Raw genomic sequence first — 18,250 nt, forward strand, 5'->3', positions numbered from 1 at the left:
CAAGAGCGCAGCGGCTGCAGGAGGCGTCTTCAGTCACCTGCCAGTGTTTAAAGTCCGATTTAACGCAGCCGAGAGCGCAATGCAGCCCCCATTTCAGTCAGCCAAGCAGAGCTCTGGACCACTCCCGGCTAAGAAAAGAGGAAAGGAAAAGCAATATTGCCCTAGAGAGCACAGAGGACGATTTCAGAAAAAGAGGATGGAAACCACAAACGCCGGTTTTACAGTGTTTATTTTTCCAATACCACAAGGGACATACACGAGCAGGCCCCCCCGGGGCTCCGCAAACCAGAGCATTCAGTCCGTACACTAGTGGCCCCCGAGGAGGCAGAGCCGGGCGCCCAGCTCCGCTCCCCGTCTTTGGTAAGCAGGTTTCACACCTCCGCCCCGCCCTCGCCAATGCCGCAGGTCCTGTTCGTCCCCAGGCGCGCGCGCACGTTGTTGGTCTCTCATTCCCACGTGAGGCTGTTGGATGCGTTAAGGATAAACTGTTTCCGAGACTAAACGTGTTGCATCCCTCAGGCTCGCATCTCAAATGGAGACTTGTACGGCCAAAAAAAAAAAAAAAAAAAGTGCATGGTCAAGGGAGGTAGGATAGAGCTAGAAAAGGGACGAGAAGAAAAAATAAAAATAAACCCCCTACAATTCTTCCTACCGCTGCTTAAATAAAAAAGCTGACTTCTCCCCCCGCGGAAGCAATTCACTCCGGGTAAGTAATTGCTCCAAAGAGGGAGAGTCATGTTTTTGCCCCCAGCCTGTGGATGCACAAGGACGTTCACCGCCTTGCGACGCAGCCCTGGCCACGCTCTAGCTCAGTTCCAGCACCAACTGGCAAAAGGCTTGGAGGAGCGACCGGCGAAGCACCCTCGCCTCGGCCGATGCCACCAGGCCATCCTCGAGCCCACGCGCCATGGGCTGCCTGCACAGCGCGGCACGGAGGCCCGGGCAGAGGGAGGCTGTCAGAACCGAGACACCTTTGTGTGTTGAGCCTCACGTTAGGCAAGACAGAATACAGTGGCTCTGACTACAGATGCAGATTAATAACTAACACCACTTTAATGCAATACTGCTGTAGAGCCTGGAAATCCAAGGAAAAAAAAAAAAGAACCCTTTATGTTCTATGTACATTACATCCATTTACAGAGTTGGCCAGTACTGTGTACAACATATAAATACATGATCAAACAGATGCATAGAGGATACTTACAGGAGCCAAATAATTCACTTTATACATCCAAGAATGAAAATAAAAAAAAAAGAGAAAACACTGCTTTAAATGTTAGATGATCGTCACACAGACGCACAGCTAGACTCTTGCAAGTGGTCAGATGCTGTCGTGTTAAGGTCCTCACTGCAGGGCTGCAACGCGGAGATGGCTGGCCACGTCAACGAGCTGCTAAGAACCTCCGACGTTTCACACTAGTTTGTGGCAAGTCAGCCAAAAGAGGCAGTCACATCAGCTGGTCCAAGAGTCCAGCCAGGCACACAGCTCCCCGGGCCACACATCTTCCCGCAGGCCAGACGACGGCATTGGGTTGGCACCTGCCACTTTCCCCCCCCGCTCTTCTTGCAACCACCGAGTTGGCTCCATCCAGTATACGCTTCGCTGTATACGGCTCTACAGCCGCCTGCAGAGAGTTTTACTGGGCACCACGTTCTGCTGTAGCATCCAAAGACCGTAGAGAACCGTCGCCTGCAGAGCAGCTCTTTGCTTTCACTTGCTGTCCAGCGGTACTTCCCACACAAACCAAGAATGGAGATGGCAGAAGGGGAGAGCGGAAGACTGTAGGGCCTCATCTAGTGCAGCCCTGAAATAGAAAACACCCTGTTCCAGTTCCTTTGGATGCAAAGATTTCCTCGACAGAGGGTCCGCGGATTGCCACAGCAAACTGCCTCTCGCTCAGGTATTAGCCTCAGCACGTGCACCAGAGCACAACCAGTGTTTCCACGATAGCACTAAGCAGAAGGATCGCTCCAGTGGGGCGCAGCCCGGATAGCAGAGTGTAACCGTGAGCAAGAAAGGGTTTTGCACCGTAGATTTCAGTGGGAAGGCAAGTCAACTTTCCTCACCAAAACAAAGTGTAATAGCATTTCTACTATAAACAGAATAGTATTTTGTGTACAGGTTTTAGGATCAGTCGTTATCAAAATACACACACTGAATATACAATTTGTCCCATGGCCATAATTTATTATCTCACCACAAGGCACAATACACAAAGCTTAGAGGGTCCTATACAGTCATCGTGACAAAACGCCCCGCAGCCTTTACACATGATCATGGCTTTAAGGCTGCACGAGCACTTGAACGATATCTCATCAACACTGCTGCTATCAGCAAACATCTGCACAGAAAGGGACGTATTATGGTTTGCAGCAAAGTTCGCTTTGTGGGTTAGCTGCATCATGCTTCCAGCAAGACTTCTGGGAAAAGCTGGAGCGTTGGATGAATAATTAAAGCTGGTGGAATTAAGCTGCAGCTTAGAAAGCTTCCCATAAAACGCTTGCTTGATATTGAGCTGGGAGGGTATGGAAGAAGGCTCCAACGGGTGGTTGTGTCCTTTTCCTGGTTCCCTCGAAAACTTAAAAAATGGCAAGTCCATCACCAGCGGAACACTTTGCAAATGCTCAGTCAGCTCCACGGGGTTTTGTGCTGCATCTTTCCGGTTCTCCGTGTCACTCTTGGCTGGGCTGCCACATGACAACACATTCTCGGTTTTTATTCCTCCCAGGGTGTTGGTGTGCTGCTTTGAAGTCCATTCTTCCCTTGCAGCTGGCATTCCTTCTCCTGAAGCACAGCTCTTGTTCAGAGGAATCTGTTTGCTGGGGGACAAGGTTCCCATGGCTGCAACTGGATCCAAAGCCCTGGAGTGATGTAGTCTAACACTGGGGTTGCAAGGAAAACCAGAACCAAAGAGTTTTTTGCCTTGAACTCCAAGATAATTTTTATTGACTGATGTACCCCCTGGCTGATTCGGACCATGAGAAGTTACAGCTGGAGATAAAAACCTAGGCTCCGGAGAGGCATTCAACTTCTCCGGACTGTTATTTGTGATGACACTTGTTAATGGGTTGTGCTGTGGCATCAGATGGACCTTGGGCAACTCCTTTTGCTCCTCAAAGCTACAGGAAGAAAATGTTCTTTCCCGAGGGCCCATATCTCCAGGCTTCTGAGAGGCACTTGCCACATTTGCCAGTTGGTCTTGGCAGCTTATAGCCGAGCCAACTTTGGAATGTTTTTCTGGAATAGACCGATCCTCCGCATCCTCTGCTCTAGGCAATGCTGCCCCTGATTCGCACTTCTCCTGGGGATCTACAGAAGATCTCATCGAGCGGAAGTCACCACTCCTGCTTAGGGCACTCGCCTTTATTCCTACATCTGGAGAAGATTCTTTGCCAAAATAGCAACTGCTACCTCTCTCCATTTGCAGGGAGAGGCTTTCTGACTGCTTGTCCAGTGGTGGCTGTGTAACTTCCAGCTTGATGTTGGCATGAGATACTGGGAGAACTTCTTCCAGTGGAAGGTTCCCCTTAAGCAGCTGCATCACCAAAGGGTTGTTGGTTTCAACAGAGGATATGGGCTGAGCAGAACCTGCCGGCCGCTCGGCTTTCTGGGGCAATGGTGCACGTGGTCCCCACCTCTGAGATGGAGGTGCAGTGCTCATCACTGCAACTGCAGGGAAGTCCACAACATAGGCCAGACTATCTGTTTCCACAGATGACTTTGACCTAATCCTACCACATCTCTCAGTGCTGCTGTGACAGGAAGCGTCTTTCCCAGCCACCTCCCTACAGCGGACACTTCTGAAACATATATCCATCTCTACATTCTCATCAGCTACGTCACCTTCAAAATCTGAAGCAGTATCTGTTGTTTCGCTGTGCGTACTCTGTATTTCATCATCTCCGTTTGCCTTGAACTCTTGAGTCTCTCTCAGTAGCTGATGTGCATTTTCTGGTTCTGTTCTGGGGCACCTCTCCCTCAGCTGCAGCTTTTCAGAGGTATCTATCCTATTCTGAGAAATAAAGTCATTGTGTAAAGAAGGTTTCACCAGAGACTCTGTATTCTGTTCTTGATTACTTAGTTGGCCATCATTCTCTTTCTCTGCTTGCAGGTGTGAAAAGTTACAAAGCGCAGGGACTGCTTTCCCCACGCCAATAGTCACTGTTTTGGAGTTACCACCATCAGCAACACGTTTTTCCATTAATGTTTCAGAGCCATTAAATCTAAATCTAGATACCATTTCTGGCTCTTGGCATTCTTTACCACCTGATGACAATTCTGGCAGAAGAGCAGGACAACTGGAGGAGTTTTCCTTTACGTCAGGATGATAATCCAGCTGTTCGTCGGGAGCACTACCATCTTTGAGCTCCGACACAACCCTATCTACCGTAGGACTGATCAGAGCTCCCTGCACCTGAGAACAAGACAGACCGTTTACTGGCAGTACCACGCATTTCAGCTTTGTACTTTGCGTCTCCTGTGATGCAACACAAGATGCGATTTCGGTCCTTGGGTCGCAGAAGAGCTGCTCGGGGCTTTCCTCCTGCCTCTCAGAAGTTGCATTGTCTAAGGACGACCCAGTCAAAGCATCACAGAACTGCCTTCTAGGTGACCCACCACCAGGCTGAGCTTCCCCTGAGCTAGTGCCTGCAGCGCATTCCAGAACGGCACTTCCCTCAATCTTTGAAGAAAAGGGGTCTTGTCTTGAAGAGATGAAGGCATTCGCGCTAGCCTCCCAAGCAGCCACCGCGGAGTTAGCCTTGTCTCCGTTCAGATGGAGAGACGGCAGTAATTGTGTTCGTTGTAGATCTGACGAACGCTTTCCATGAGCTCTCTTTGACCTCCTGTGCTCTGTATGGCTGCTGGATTCTCCTCCACCACCTCCTTCATCAGTGCTTGTCCCTCCACCTGGGCCACCCCCACCTCCAATGGCGGCTGTAGCAGCTTCTCGCTGGGCTCGGGCTTGCAAAGCACGGGCTTTAATGTCTGCGAGTGTTCTGGCCCCAGACCTGCCCCGGCTGGAGGGCTCCGTGTTGGGGATGATCCTGGGGCATATCTGGTAAGCGGGCTGACCTTTAACCACCCAGGGTGGTTTAATACGTGAAAGTTGAATCTGAAAGAAAGGGAAAAGCAATTAGTTCTAACCTTGACCATTTTCAGACAGTGAAATGCATTTTATTAGCATCTATTCATCACAATTCTTATCACAAGAATTCAACAAAAATTTAAAACTCCAACTTAAAAAACTAATTTTGGCAGAGAAGTAGCATGTTCCCTGAAACCGCTGCTTATCTGCTCTGTCATGTGATATGTAAAGCTCACTTTAATATTAACATTGTTTTACCAGAGCCAGCAGTCAAATACGAAATGTGATTTGCATTGAGATCTTCAGAAATGAAAATGGTCTCCTTTACATCAGGATGACTACCCTGAAGCTAACAAGATGGACACCTCTAGTCAAAATCAAAAAAGTCAGAAGGAATACTAAGATTCTGGCCAAAAGGAAAGGAACTGAGAAACTACACAGGATAAAGAACATGATTCAAAGGTCTCTCTTGCAACAAGTCATCTAGTTTCAAGAAAAGTAATTTCTGTATCCACAGAAATGCGAACTAACAGAGTAGGTCAAGGTTACCCTGTGCTCTTGTGCGAAGACCTTGGAATGATTTTCCATTCTTTGCCTGTCTAAGTAAGAGAGAGAACTGTGGTAATCAGAGGTACTTAGCCAGCTCTACCAATGAAACCCTTCCACTTCTTCTCTTAAGATGGCAACACTTGACATTTTAATAACGTTTTGATGCTACTGAGCATGACAGCCCTGAGATACCAAGCAGCTAGAATTCTCTTTCCTACCCGGATGGGTGGGACTTTTGGCTCCTCTTTAGTAGGCTGTGGCTTTTCTGGGTGAACACTTTCAATTGTGTTACGAAAGGACTGACGATCTTCAAGCCGGGGCTTCTTTTCGGGGAAGGATGCAGAGGCAGCCTCCTCAAAGCATTTCCTCTTCTGGTCTTTTGACTCCCGAGCAGAATTCTCCTGGGGCAAACTGGGAATTCTGTTTGCAGCTGCCAGTGACAGATCTTCCGATTTATTGTGTAATTTGGAAGTCTCTGGAGAGAGGTGCAATTCTGAACTATCTGACTTCAGTACTGCAGCCAAAGGGCTCATCAGATCATCTTTCTTCAGGTCTACCTCAGGCTTTGTCTCTTGATGAAGAGAGGAATCTGGCCCCACAGCAGCAGTCTCTTTGGAAGCCTCCGTTTGCTCGGGTTCACGCAGTTTGTACAGGCTCCTCCTGGCTCTGCATCGCAGGTCGGCCCGGGAGCGCTTCTTGAAGTGCCCATCTCTCTGCCGTGTAGAGGGACTGCGCGGCAGTCTTGCTTCTCCTTTAACAGACAGTCCTGTCCTGTTCTCAGCGTCTTCTTGCACCAAATTCTGCTCCTGGGATTCTTCTTGGGTCAAGCCCAACCTATGAGGTAAACATAAAAACTAGGTAAAATCTAAAGCCCATTCTAATTTAAGCATTTCATCTTTTACTTATAACTATACTGTCACCACCATACACAGCAACGTACAGGTTACAAAGCAGAGACTCATCAAAACCTCATCAAGTCAGTCTGCCATGAGACAACCTATACATTTGCTATCCCACATTACTATCACAGGGAATGAGAAAAAGAAGATGATGTGAAGATCTGTGATGGAAAACGAGTGACATTAACTTGTCTGGGAAACAAAATAGGCTACAAAATTCTGCTGTGACGCAGCCAATTTCACTAAGGATTCCCCTGGAGCAACAGTCTGAATGATTCACCCCACAACCTGTATTTTTTGAAGGAGTTTATGCTGCATCTTCTCAGGTATCCACAAGCAGATACACACTCTGCCACCTAGAGAAAACCAGATAAAACAAGATAGGTGAGGGAAAATTTCTCACTTTTGTCCATAGTAGTCCTCGAAGAACTTCTCTTTCCATTGCTCCACTCTCTTTTCCTTTTCCATCTCCTGTCGAATTCGAACTTGCATCTCATGAGTGAATTCACCTACATGGAGGCCAGAGACTGAAATTCAGTTCCAAACAAAACTGACTGTGCAAATGCAACCTTTTGTGTTTATACAGTGTAGTACAGTAGCTATATATACAAAGGACAGATTTTCTGCTATCACCCCACTCTCCACTTCACTATGGATCCACGTGCTGCCTGCAACTCCTTAAGGGCAATGGTCACACAGCCTTTCAAGCAAGTCTGAAAAAAATCATGTTTTACTAGACACAGGCCATCATTTAAGGAAAGGTAAGTCTGGCACTACTTTACACCTCCACTACTTCGTTCAGAAGGTCCCATGGCACCAAAGGAAAACACATCTTTGATTTTAAAGGGGAAAAAAAAAAGAAAACCAAAGAAAAGTTGGGGTCAACATAGCCAGATACACTGCTGGCCTAAATTGCCATGCATTAACTGTAAAAGAAAGACAAAAAAAATCCCATAAAATGAGTACCTATTCTCCAGCCACCTAGGAAAGCAAACCTACTCACCATCAGCTAGTCGTTCTCTCCAGCTCTGCGCAGCATGAGTGAAGAATTCATTATTCAGAGCACTGCCACTGAGACGCATCAGCCCATCGGCCCCAACCTAATGGGACAAACAGAAAACATTTGCTCCAGCCGTTCTGCAAGCAAGAGGCAATGCAGTGAATGGAAAACACCCTCATACCTGTCTATCAACTTCTGGAAGGAGGTAAAGGAGCTGCTGCTGAAAGTGCGACGGGAGCGCGTTAAAGGTTCTGGAGTTTATCAGGGCTCGCAGGTTTGTATTGACAAGAATGGAGCCAGGTGTTTCAAAGTCAATATCCTCACCCCTGTTTCGTTTCATTTGCCCTGCAGTTTTAAGGACAAGCAAGTAAAATAAACATTGTTGTATAAAAGTATTTCAGCATTACTACAGCAAAAGGAGCAAGATATACGAGAAAAGACTGTAGTGTTCAAGTATGGAGAAAGACTCTCAAAACCACTAATTAATAGATGTGCATCTAGAATTTTGGTATGAGGTCACACTTCTGTCACATTCAGGTACAACTCTCAATGCTGCTCTTCAGAGTAGGCAAACTTTTAAACAACTTGTCTGACTAACGTTCGAGGTGGAAGGTCCGGCTTGCGAGCCTTACGAAGGAAGGGAACCTTGGTGTTTTCTCACATGTACACCGACTTCAACATATTCTGCTTTTATGGACAATTATTCTTCTAACTTTAATCAGAAGCACCTACCAGCTGTGGGCTTTCGGATACCTCTCAGAAGCTGCGGAGGATCCCTGTTTATTTCTGTTCTGCTACGCAAGGTGGCTTTGCACAGGGCCAAAGAGCTGCTGCTGCTGCTGGATGTGCTACTGCTCTCCCCATCAGCATGCCTTCCTGTGAAACCTAAAAGCGAAACAATTTCATAAAAATACGCAAAGAACAGCAGAAGCCAAACTTTGAGAGTGGTTTAACATACAAGAATTATTTGCTAATAAGGGATCCACTATTACAGGGTATTGCCCAGTTACCAACTGTTTTGATGGAGTTAAACATAACAGACCACCCTACAGTCACATGCATCCTCACCGAGTGCTGGGGAAATCCTCAGGCAAACTTACAGGTAACTAGGGACAACTGATTAAAAGCCATCCCTGCAGTCATCAGAAAATCACCACAACAAAAGCAATGCTCACCAGAGGCAGACTCCATGTGTGCCCCATTGACTTTCAGTGGTGTTAGGACAACCCGTGGCAGCATTACACCAGTCTTTTTCTTTTGTTTGGTTGTCTGTGGTCCAGGAAGAAACCAAAAACAAAACAAAGGAACAAAGGCATTACAGAGGGGGGAAAATAAGCTTCTAAGCTGTTTCCCAGTTGAAGAACCACCTGACTCCTAGCTAAATCTTCAGGTGTGATCACATATAATAATAATTACACAAGAATAGCAGAGAGTTCAAAATTACCCTCCTGTATGTGATCCCTCCCTGTAGTGTAAACTCCCCACCTAAGGAGACAGCCCCGTAACTCTGAGGCACCTGTGTACAACTAGTCCCTGTCATGATCACCCAACTATCATGCAGTAATGAAAGCTTCCCTTGAGAGGCTTCATGCTTCCCATTAGTCCCACTTTTTCCTACCTGGGAGGCGGTTCTGTAGCTCTCCCTGGTAGCAGCAGGTCCCTTGCTCTGAGATTCAGTAGAACATGAGGCGTTAGAGGAGGTTTCATCAAGAGACACTGAAAGAGATGGGCTCTCAGTCAGACACAGAAGTAGATCTTATAGTTTAAGATTAATGTCATTAGACACTTACCATCATTATCACCACTCACAGTGCTTGCTTCATTGGACTCACAGCTTTCTGCATCTGCCGTGTCCTCCAGCTCCTCCCCTTCTGGCACAGACAGGTTCCGAGACCACTGCAAGGCATCCTTCTAAATGGGCAAAGAGAACTGGGGTGGCTACAGTCCTCCCTCCCAACCACTATGACTTAAACCAATGGGAACAGACTGTTTAGTGGATATAGTTTTAAGCTTAATTTCTTTCATCTTCCCTGTTTTAATCCTTGATGCAGAAAGACACATTTGGGCTCGTAGTGGAACAGAAGTCATCTAAACTATTAGCACACCTCATAGACACCTCCTAGGCAAGTAACTCAACCAGATCCATAATACGTAAGGTTAATAATTCATCGCGCTCTTCTACGAGCAAGCAGTTTCTCATAAAGAAAGTTTCTTACTGCAAAAGAACAGGCAGCATCAGAGTAGCCAGCTACTAAGATAGTAAGCTTAGGAGATGTATTTACTACTTGTATAATCAAAGCTATTTCAATGTCATCTGTTTTCAGCAAAATACAGCAATTCAACAAAATTTTCTGACAGCAGAAAAAAAGATGCAAGTGAATAGCTGAGGTATCTGTAGTCTATCAAACTGACACTTATCATGGAATCCAGCAGTACACAACAATGCAAAAGAAAAGCCTAAGACGACAAATATTTTCAACATTTAAGATTACTGGGACAATAAACTAGATTAGATATAAAAAATGTTCCAGAGAGACCTCAAGATCTGAGGAAAATGGTGATGCTAGAAACACACAGAATGCAGGGGAACATAAAACAACCAACCAGAAGGATGAATATACATTTTCCTATCAAGATATTTTACTTGTAGCTACAAGCTCTTGGACCAATTTAATTTATTGGTTTGGCTGTGTTCCCTTGTGGATGGCAGAAAAGGAGTGAATGGGACTGTTTCGATAAGCAGCCACCTGAGTTGGACACCAAGTACTGGAATAAGAGGATTTATCTTGCTTGTGCAATTCAAGAAATAATAGGGTTTTTTTAAAGGCATTTATCATGTATGACTGAAAATTGCTGAAAGGTACAAGCTCTAATAAAATAATGAATTCCAGACACTCTTTCACATGACCATCTCACATGCAGCACACTCAGCTCATACGATGCTCAGTGACGGTTTAACACTCAGCTATGCATAACAAGCAGAACTCGCACCTCGGCACTCAGTTGGGAGCAGGAGCTCAGCATTTACCTTGAGCGTGAAAAGGCTGATGCGTCCAGGCAGTTTGTAAAAAAGGCCGTCACCTCCCCTTGAATTGGAATGGAGCATGGCGTTGAGGCAGGCTAGGGGAGAAGTGCCGCTGAAACACAGGAAGGCAGAAAACAGTGAGTTTTAAGAAATGGCCTTATCAAGAAAACAGCCTGAAAGATCTGTTTAAATGGGGACCATTTAGCTGACTGAGGGGAACAGAGATGACGTTCGTTAACTTTATGGGATGGGCACTTCAGTCAGAACAGTATTACTGTTTTCCTTTTTGACCTGTACATCAGCCTCAAAACATCAGAGCAAAGTATTTGGCAGAAAACAGGAAACGTTATGCCAATTTTCAAGTTACTCTCAGCCTTTTTTAGGCGTTTCTAATTTTTATTACCTGTTTCCTCCCTTTCTCTGCTTGAAACCTTCAGAGTTGGATTGATTTTACAAAAAAAAAAAAAAAGATTTATTCAGCGGTAGAAAGATGTAAACAAAACCAGCATAAATTGTACACATACGTGTTTCTGGAATGTATTGTCTGACATGTCACAGCCAAAACTGCACTAGCAGAGTTAGATATAAAAGGTCTGATGACCTGATTTGTCAAGTCCTATGTAACTCCCTGGTTAAAGCAACCACCCTACGCTCACACTGGTGGAACTTCTGCGCCACATAAACTCATGTTTTCCAATATGTCACACATGTACAGGCAGAAAGTTACCTGGAAGAGACATTAAAGCAGTATCGATTTCATTATTATTAAAAGTGAAACTGAAAGTGGGATTGAGACAAAGTATTTCAACGAAAATAATTCTCAAAATTGAAAACTCAGAACAATTTCTGTTTCCACCCTGAACGCATTTGTTTTTCAACATTTCTTTACAAGCCTTGGCAACAGACAAAATCACCCTGTATCACTTTTAGATCCTATGAAGAAAATTTCCAGTCTTCAGTCCTGTTAGACAGTGTTTTCCCTTCCGTGTTTAACAGAGCGCTCCGAGCACGCTAAGCAGCCACAGAGCACACTTTCTTAGAATGGCAAAATAAACAGTTTTCCCCAAAACGAGATAAAAAATGAACAGTTAAAACTCTCCTAGGAGCTAGAACTCAGCAATGGTGCTGGGCCCAAGTGTCCTGGCTCAGCATCAGCCGCGCAGGACCGTGAATGCCAGCCGCACGGAACACAGCCCTCCCAGCGGACCAGCGTGACCCCCAACCAGGGAACACTGGCTCAGTATTGATGCAAAGGGAAAAACATCTCAAGGCACCAAGCTATTTCCTTCAGGAAATGGAGTTTCAGGAAGGGCTTCTATACAAGTACCAGCAAGGATCACCGCCTCTATGCTATGAACAATTACGCTCCGAAAAAAACAGTCTTTTCTTAAAGCAGAGAATTAATGACCAGGGAAGGAAAAGCAGATATCCCAAGGGAAAACCACCGAACTTTAAAGGAATGATTTAGCTCCATGGGATTTAACTTGACATGTTCTCCAAATTTTGGTCTTTAGTTACATGCTGTGACAGGTCACTTGTCAAAACTGGGAAAGCACCAAGATAATTTATGTATGTGAAGAGAGAACTGCTACTACCTTTAGCAGAGGACAGCCTATGCACATAGATCTTCAATCATCTGCTTAAAAGGAGTGATGTAAGAAAGGTGCAGAATATCGAGTAAAACAAAGCTATAGGAGGGTCCTCATTAAAAACCTGTCTGAATTCTACTCAGAGCTGTGAAACGACCACCCATATCCAAACCAGTGAAGATCTCCTCAGCAAGGATCGCCAGTGGCAGGTGGGTGTTTTAACAGCTCCGGTATTGATGCAGCAACACACGCCAGCATCATCCCTCTCCGAACAATGGCAACTCCTACACACGATGCTCCTGTATGCATCACCAATTTTCACTATTCAAACCATCCCAGCTGCTTCCTGATTTCCAACACAAATAAGGAGCAGAAACAAGCTAACACTTTGAGTTGCTAGGTCCTAGAAGAAATTGGTTTACCTTCTGTGGCTGGGTAAAGCGCAGGTTCAGGAAATGCAAACACCATGGTGGAAAACAGTCCACAGAATCAAGGTGAGGGGGAAGCAAGGCTAGAAACAGTCCACACATCTGGATTCCCTAGAAGTCAATCAATGGGCAGCAGCCAGAAGAGACTGCTTTTTCTGTCTCTGGTAGTCAAACTTTCTTTTTTTGCCATGCAGCACTAACCGAGGCATTTGGACTATCACGGTTACCTGCTTGCTTTGGTCTGCAAGACACTGTATTTCTCTTCCACTATTGTCACAGAAACAGATGGAAGTTCACAGGAACTTAACCAGGTTAAGTTCCGAAGCTCTGTATCAGGTTCTTTTCCATATAAAAACCATGTTGAGATGGGCATGTCCTCCATACAATGTCAACAGCCACAACAGTGTGAGCTGCGCTATCATGGTGTTCAAAAATATGAGCCGAAGCCAGTACAGTACTGTAAAATAAAGACGACTTTGAGTGTCCTAAAACATGTCTGCTCTAGAAATGAAGCATCAGGGGAGATAAACTGGTCTCAAACTAGAGTCACAACTGCAGAAAGCTACTTATTAGAGAACCATACAAATAAGTGGTAAGTACAACACAATACAGGAGTCTGATCTGCAATAGGCATTTAATTTATAATAGATGGATGAGGGGGACTCTGTACGTTATAAAAAAAATCCAAGAACAGCTTCCAGTTATTGTCAAAGAAAAAAAAAACAATACAAAAACCCAACACAACCTGTATATAAATGTCTATACTGTCATCTGAAATTACCATGCTGGAAAGAGAAAAAAGGAAGAAAAGTGGGCTGGCAAAGAGGCAGAATTGCACGAAGGAACACAAGCCTTCATATGCAGCCCCCACCATGCTCCACACTGTTTTAGACAAGATCATCAATACTAACCTCATTTCCTTTAGTCCTTCAGCCTCTATGACCTGCAGAATCTGTTTTGGGGTCATAGGAGCATCAGAGTAATTTTCCAGCACCTGAAAAGACAGAAAGACCATGTGTCATTACAGAATTTGCTTCTGCATTCACAGAACTACTCCATAAGCTGCGTTTCAGCTCCAATAATATGCTCCAATAAAGTTTTAAAACTTTATTCATCTGCAAAAGACACACGCTAAAAATTTCAGGCTATCTCAAGATTAGATCACGGTAAGCATCACAAAAGGCTTACCTTAATCTGGTAAATACAAACATGAAGGAGAGAAAAAGCAGAATTTGGCCTTGACCCCATAGCATGAAACCAGTGGAAGCTTTACCACAGACTTCAACATACATTAGACCGAGCTGCTGGCACATACAACCTTCAAACTGTACAGTGGCCAGCAACCTTTAATGGTGTATAATGTTCTCCCTGCCATATACCTTCCTACCGCTCAATAAAGCATCCAGTATTTTTCTGCCAATAAAAGTATTACTGTACAACTATATAATTCAATAGCGTACCTTCCTTGGATTACTGCATTCATTTCATCTTCGCTCCACCTCAAGAGGGGTACCACGGGTAAGAGTCAGAATTCTTGTCAGAGAAGGACAGAATTCAGAAAAGGACAACAATAACAGTGAAAAGTGTGGAAAAAAATATGTCTAGAGACACTAAAAAGATTTAGACTGCTTGCCTTTGAAAGAAAATGAGTAAAATCAGGTATTTAAAAGGCAATACAATAAATAACAACTCATCCTTTCACATATGAAGAATAGAATTGCCACTTATATGCGAAGAACTAAAGAGACTATTACTTTTTTTTTTTTTTTTTAAATCCTGTGGAACTTACTGCTCAAAGATGTCTAGAAGCAAGAACTTAAGGCTTCAAAAAGAGGACTGGACATTTCTGTGGATAAGAAGATTACCCACATAAACAGGAAACAATGAACAAAAATAAGCTGCAGTAGATGTAAACCACGATGTTTCTTTGGGAGCAGATTACCCTACAGCTGCCCAACACGCGCCTTCCTGCACCTTCCACTGAAGCAGAGAGTGCTGCTCCCTGAATGCAAAAGACACTGAACTCGAGAGACCTGAGCGAGCAGAGACTGCGATACCGGCACAGGACACGGCCTGAAACATCCGAGAAAAGCAGCAACGGGTATTCACTCGGGAACTTTTTGATCGTAACCGCGGTCTAAATTCCCCTAACGTAATGGCCGCAACGATGCAAAATCCTCATTTCATTTGTCACCGTGCTTTAGAGGAGTCAGTAGCACAATGCTGTCTTTCAGTTTGACTTGTGTGAGAAGCCAGTGGAGGAACCCAAACGGCCCATTTATATCAGCAACATCTAGAACTGAGTCACTGCAGCATGGTGAAGGCACAAAGCCTATAGTCTGCCTTCTGGAGTTGCCTGAACAGGACATTTGCGGGGGGGGGGGGTTAAAAAAAAAAAAAAAAGGTTGTGCAGGGCACCGTTTGCACCTCCATACCATCTCCAGCCTCCACAACTAAAGAAAAACCCAACCCATGTCACTGTAGGTCTGCACTTCAACTATATTTTGTAATAAAAGGAACTTCTTACATCATATCCACCCATCATATCCACTCAACATGTATTTTTCAGATGCTTGATGACCATAAGCATCAGTGGTGCTAACCTGGTAGGGGACAGAAATTTGAGAACTACGTAACCTGAGATAAAACACAATGAAAATACAAAGAGTTTAAAGAAAAGATCAAAGAAAGGGGTAAGCCATATTCAGAAAGGGTAAACAATTTTAATTCCAAGTCAACACAGCTCCATCATACTTTTTCCTCCACTAATCAAAAGACTCCATAGGTTACGACGTTTCCGTGCCTGCCTCGTGAACTGTCACCCCCCCGTCACTCAAAGGGAGCAGACAGCTGACGGGGAAACACATCGCTCCCGAGCTGAGTGCAAGATCCACAAAATGGAACACGCCTGTTCTGAAAAATAAGGAAATTCTTCACAGCTTATAAAACCTCTCTCAAGTGATAGACACAGCAAGCAAAATGCATAGCCTGAAACTGAGCATGAACGAGCATTTACATAAAGATAAAAGATTCTATGCTCAGGGGAACAATTTCCAATCAAACAGCTACATTAAGTGTACAGGCTGCTTAATGGAAGAACTGGGAAAGTCCTACAGCTCTGGCTCTCCATCCCTCTCCAACCTCATGCTGCCCATGCCACATCCACCTTTCATCAGGAGCTACAACATAAGTTAGCTGTTTCTTACCCCAAAAAAGTTTTTTTTCCCCTCCACTAATCACAATACTGATAGTCATGGGTTCCTATGCCCCTAATTATGGAAGTTTACATCATCCCCCAATTAATTTACTAGACATTTAGCTCTGACAGAACTTGTTGAATAGTCCTGTGGTTCTGGGTGTTCAAGTGAGTCTTTAAAGGCTTACTTTATGGAAGGAGCATAGTATTAGCTCTGTAGGAGCAGGAACACTGAAAAGCACTTTTGCCTGTGATTCTCAAAAACATCGAGAGGAATACAAAATACAATAGTGCGCTTCAGAAAGGAAAATTAAAAGCATTTTGACAGGGAGCATGTGTAAGACTCATGTTAAATAAAGATCTCTTTTTAGTGGATTTACAATCAGGCCTGAAAGCTGGAAGTGCAGCTATGCAACTGTAGGTCTCTCTAAGTGGATAATCTAGTATGAGATTGTTCTATTTCTGGTTCATCAATGGCTCTAAGATGTTGTTGAGGCTTAGACATCTCATGCACCCACTCTGCCTGAGGTTCTGGCCAAAAGGCAGGCGAGAAGAACTGCGTTTGTGAAGAGATCCTTTGCCCATCACACAATGATGAGGAGGTGTATTAGGAGACAGCTTGAGAGTCACAGTCTCTTGCCCTGCTTTGGGCAGCCTATAAATACTGATTTATTTTTTTTTTCACCTGTTAGAGCTCAGGACATCTGAATGAGGTAACTTTGTGCAAGGTCACCCAGCACTGTCTCCGCCCCCGAGGTCACCTACCAGAAAAGCGCCCCAGCACCTGCAGTGACACGCTTGGCTCACAGAACCAGGATCTCACAGAGAAATGGACGATGAAGTACCAGGCCACCAGGCTCCTGCAGTAAAGTTATACAGTGGCTGGCATATGCCCTTCTCCTTTTTTTCAAACAAAGCCATGTGGGTCTAAAATATTATAATTCACACACAAAAGATTATGCAAGTTGCTGGAAGAGAGATGCTTGCGTGATTAGGTGTCCTCTTGGCAAGCAGTAAGAAAACACTCTGATAGCCAAACACATCTTTCACAGAGGGAGCACCAAGACCTAACTTAAATACCCTCAATACCAGCACGAGTCTCAGCTGGACTCACCCATACTATTCCCCCTCAACGTTTATGTGCTCCAGTGCATAACCTGGCCAGGAAAAAACAAAACAAACACTCACACAAAAGAGAAAACAAACAAAACACCCTCAAGCCCTATAGATCTCTTTCTATAGATGCCCATAGGTTACACAGCAAGGACACCCATATCCTCCCAAGTTGAGTACCACTGACAGGGCTACGGGAAGGAAACCACAGAGATTCGTTCACACCTGCTGCAGGCGGTCAGATCATCTCTTACTCATAGAATCACAGAAAAATTAAGGTTGGAAAAGACTTTTAAGATCATCAAGTCCAACCGTCAACCCAACACCACCATGCCACTAAACCATGTCCTAAAGTGCCACGTCTACACGTTTTTTGAATGCCTCCAGTGATGGTGACTCCACCACCTCCCTGGGCAGCCTGTTCCAACGCTTGACCACTCTCTCAGCAAAAAAATTTTCCCTAATATCCAATCTAAACCTCCCCTGGCACAACTTGAGGCCGCTTCCTCTCCTTCTATCGCTGGTTACTTGGGAGAAGAGACTAACACCCACCTCGCCACAACCCCCTTTCAGGTAGTTGTAGAGAGTGATGAGGGCTCCCCTCAGCCTCCTCTTCTGCAGACTGAACAACCCCAGTTCCCTCAGCCGCTCCCCATCAGACTTGTTCTCCCTGTACTGGCACTCCTGTACCTGCACAGATCCGTGTCACCAAGAACACACAGTTCCGAGGCAGAGGCTAAAGAGACCAAGCTTCTTCCAGCCGGCTGCAGAAGCCGACAGCGATGGCCACCAGCGTGCCGCGGCAAGCAACAAGCCTAAACGCCTCTAAAAGTGCCTCTTAAATAAAACTACCAACTAGTTCATACTCACTATCTGAAAGACACTGAAGTTATTTTCCTTCTTATATTTCTCAGTTGGGTTTAAGACAGACATGACTTAAAAGCTTCGCTGAGAGAAATTACCCTTCTCCCATCACGACGGTCAAACGACAGCAGCGTTCCAATAGACCTACACCAACACCATCAAAGCAGACCTGGCTTTGGAAGCTCAAGCCTTCAACAAGCAGATTCTCAGAGACAAAAAGACTAAGATATACCCGCAGCGACGTCTCCTAAAAACAAAAGTGACAAAACAACGTCTGACCACAGTGATGCCAACACTGAGGCTGAGCACAGCTGCCGGGACAGGCGGCCGAACACACGCCGCTCACACCACCCGCGTTTTGGGCCACGGGAGAAACCTGCAGTCTCGATAATTAAACCAGAAACTTTTGACAGTAGCAGTGCCCAGACTTTGGGCCAGGCCTCCCCCCGGAGGCTCCGGTTCCTCCCACTCTGCCTTAAGTCACCTGAAAGGAAGAAAAC

At 45.1% G+C, this 18,250-nt stretch overlaps 1 protein-coding gene across 1 annotated transcript; it reads right to left on the minus strand.

Moving 5' to 3' along the window:
* Positions 1-2,178: 2,178 nt before the first annotated feature.
* Positions 2,179-13,568, minus strand: ASXL1 (additional sex combs like transcriptional regulator 1). Its single transcript, XM_010283841.1, has 11 exons — positions 13,489-13,568; positions 10,564-10,672; positions 9,326-9,446; positions 9,154-9,251; positions 8,711-8,804; positions 8,268-8,420; positions 7,717-7,880; positions 7,539-7,635; positions 6,939-7,044; positions 5,855-6,470; positions 2,179-5,114 (listed from the first exon to the last, which is right to left on the minus strand). The coding sequence occupies exons 1-11, from the start codon at positions 13,542-13,544 to the stop codon at positions 2,190-2,192; spliced, it is 4,539 nt and encodes a 1,512-aa protein (XP_010282143.1). The 5' UTR covers positions 13,545-13,568; the 3' UTR covers positions 2,179-2,189.
* Positions 13,569-18,250: the final 4,682 nt, after the last annotated feature.

Source organism: Phaethon lepturus, unplaced genomic scaffold, assembly GCF_000687285.1.
Source record: "Phaethon lepturus isolate BGI_N335 unplaced genomic scaffold, ASM68728v1 scaffold40153, whole genome shotgun sequence".
NCBI classification, from domain to species: Eukaryota; Metazoa; Chordata; class Aves; order Phaethontiformes; family Phaethontidae; genus Phaethon; species Phaethon lepturus.

Bases quoted from the DNA above. Each gene is read 5' to 3' on its own strand.
- ASXL1 (XM_010283841.1), bottom strand. From the start codon at position 13,544: ATGACCCCAAAACAGATTCTGCAGGTCATAGAGGCTGAAGGACTAAAG. The intron at 9,447-10,563 runs GTAAATGCTGAG...TTGCCCATTTAG, and splicing joins TCAGCCTTTTCACGCTCAAG to AAGGATGCCTTGCAGTGGTC. The intron at 6,471-6,938 runs GTGAGAAATTTT...TTTACCTCATAG, and splicing joins GAGGACTACTATGGACAAAA to GTTGGGCTTGACCCAAGAAG.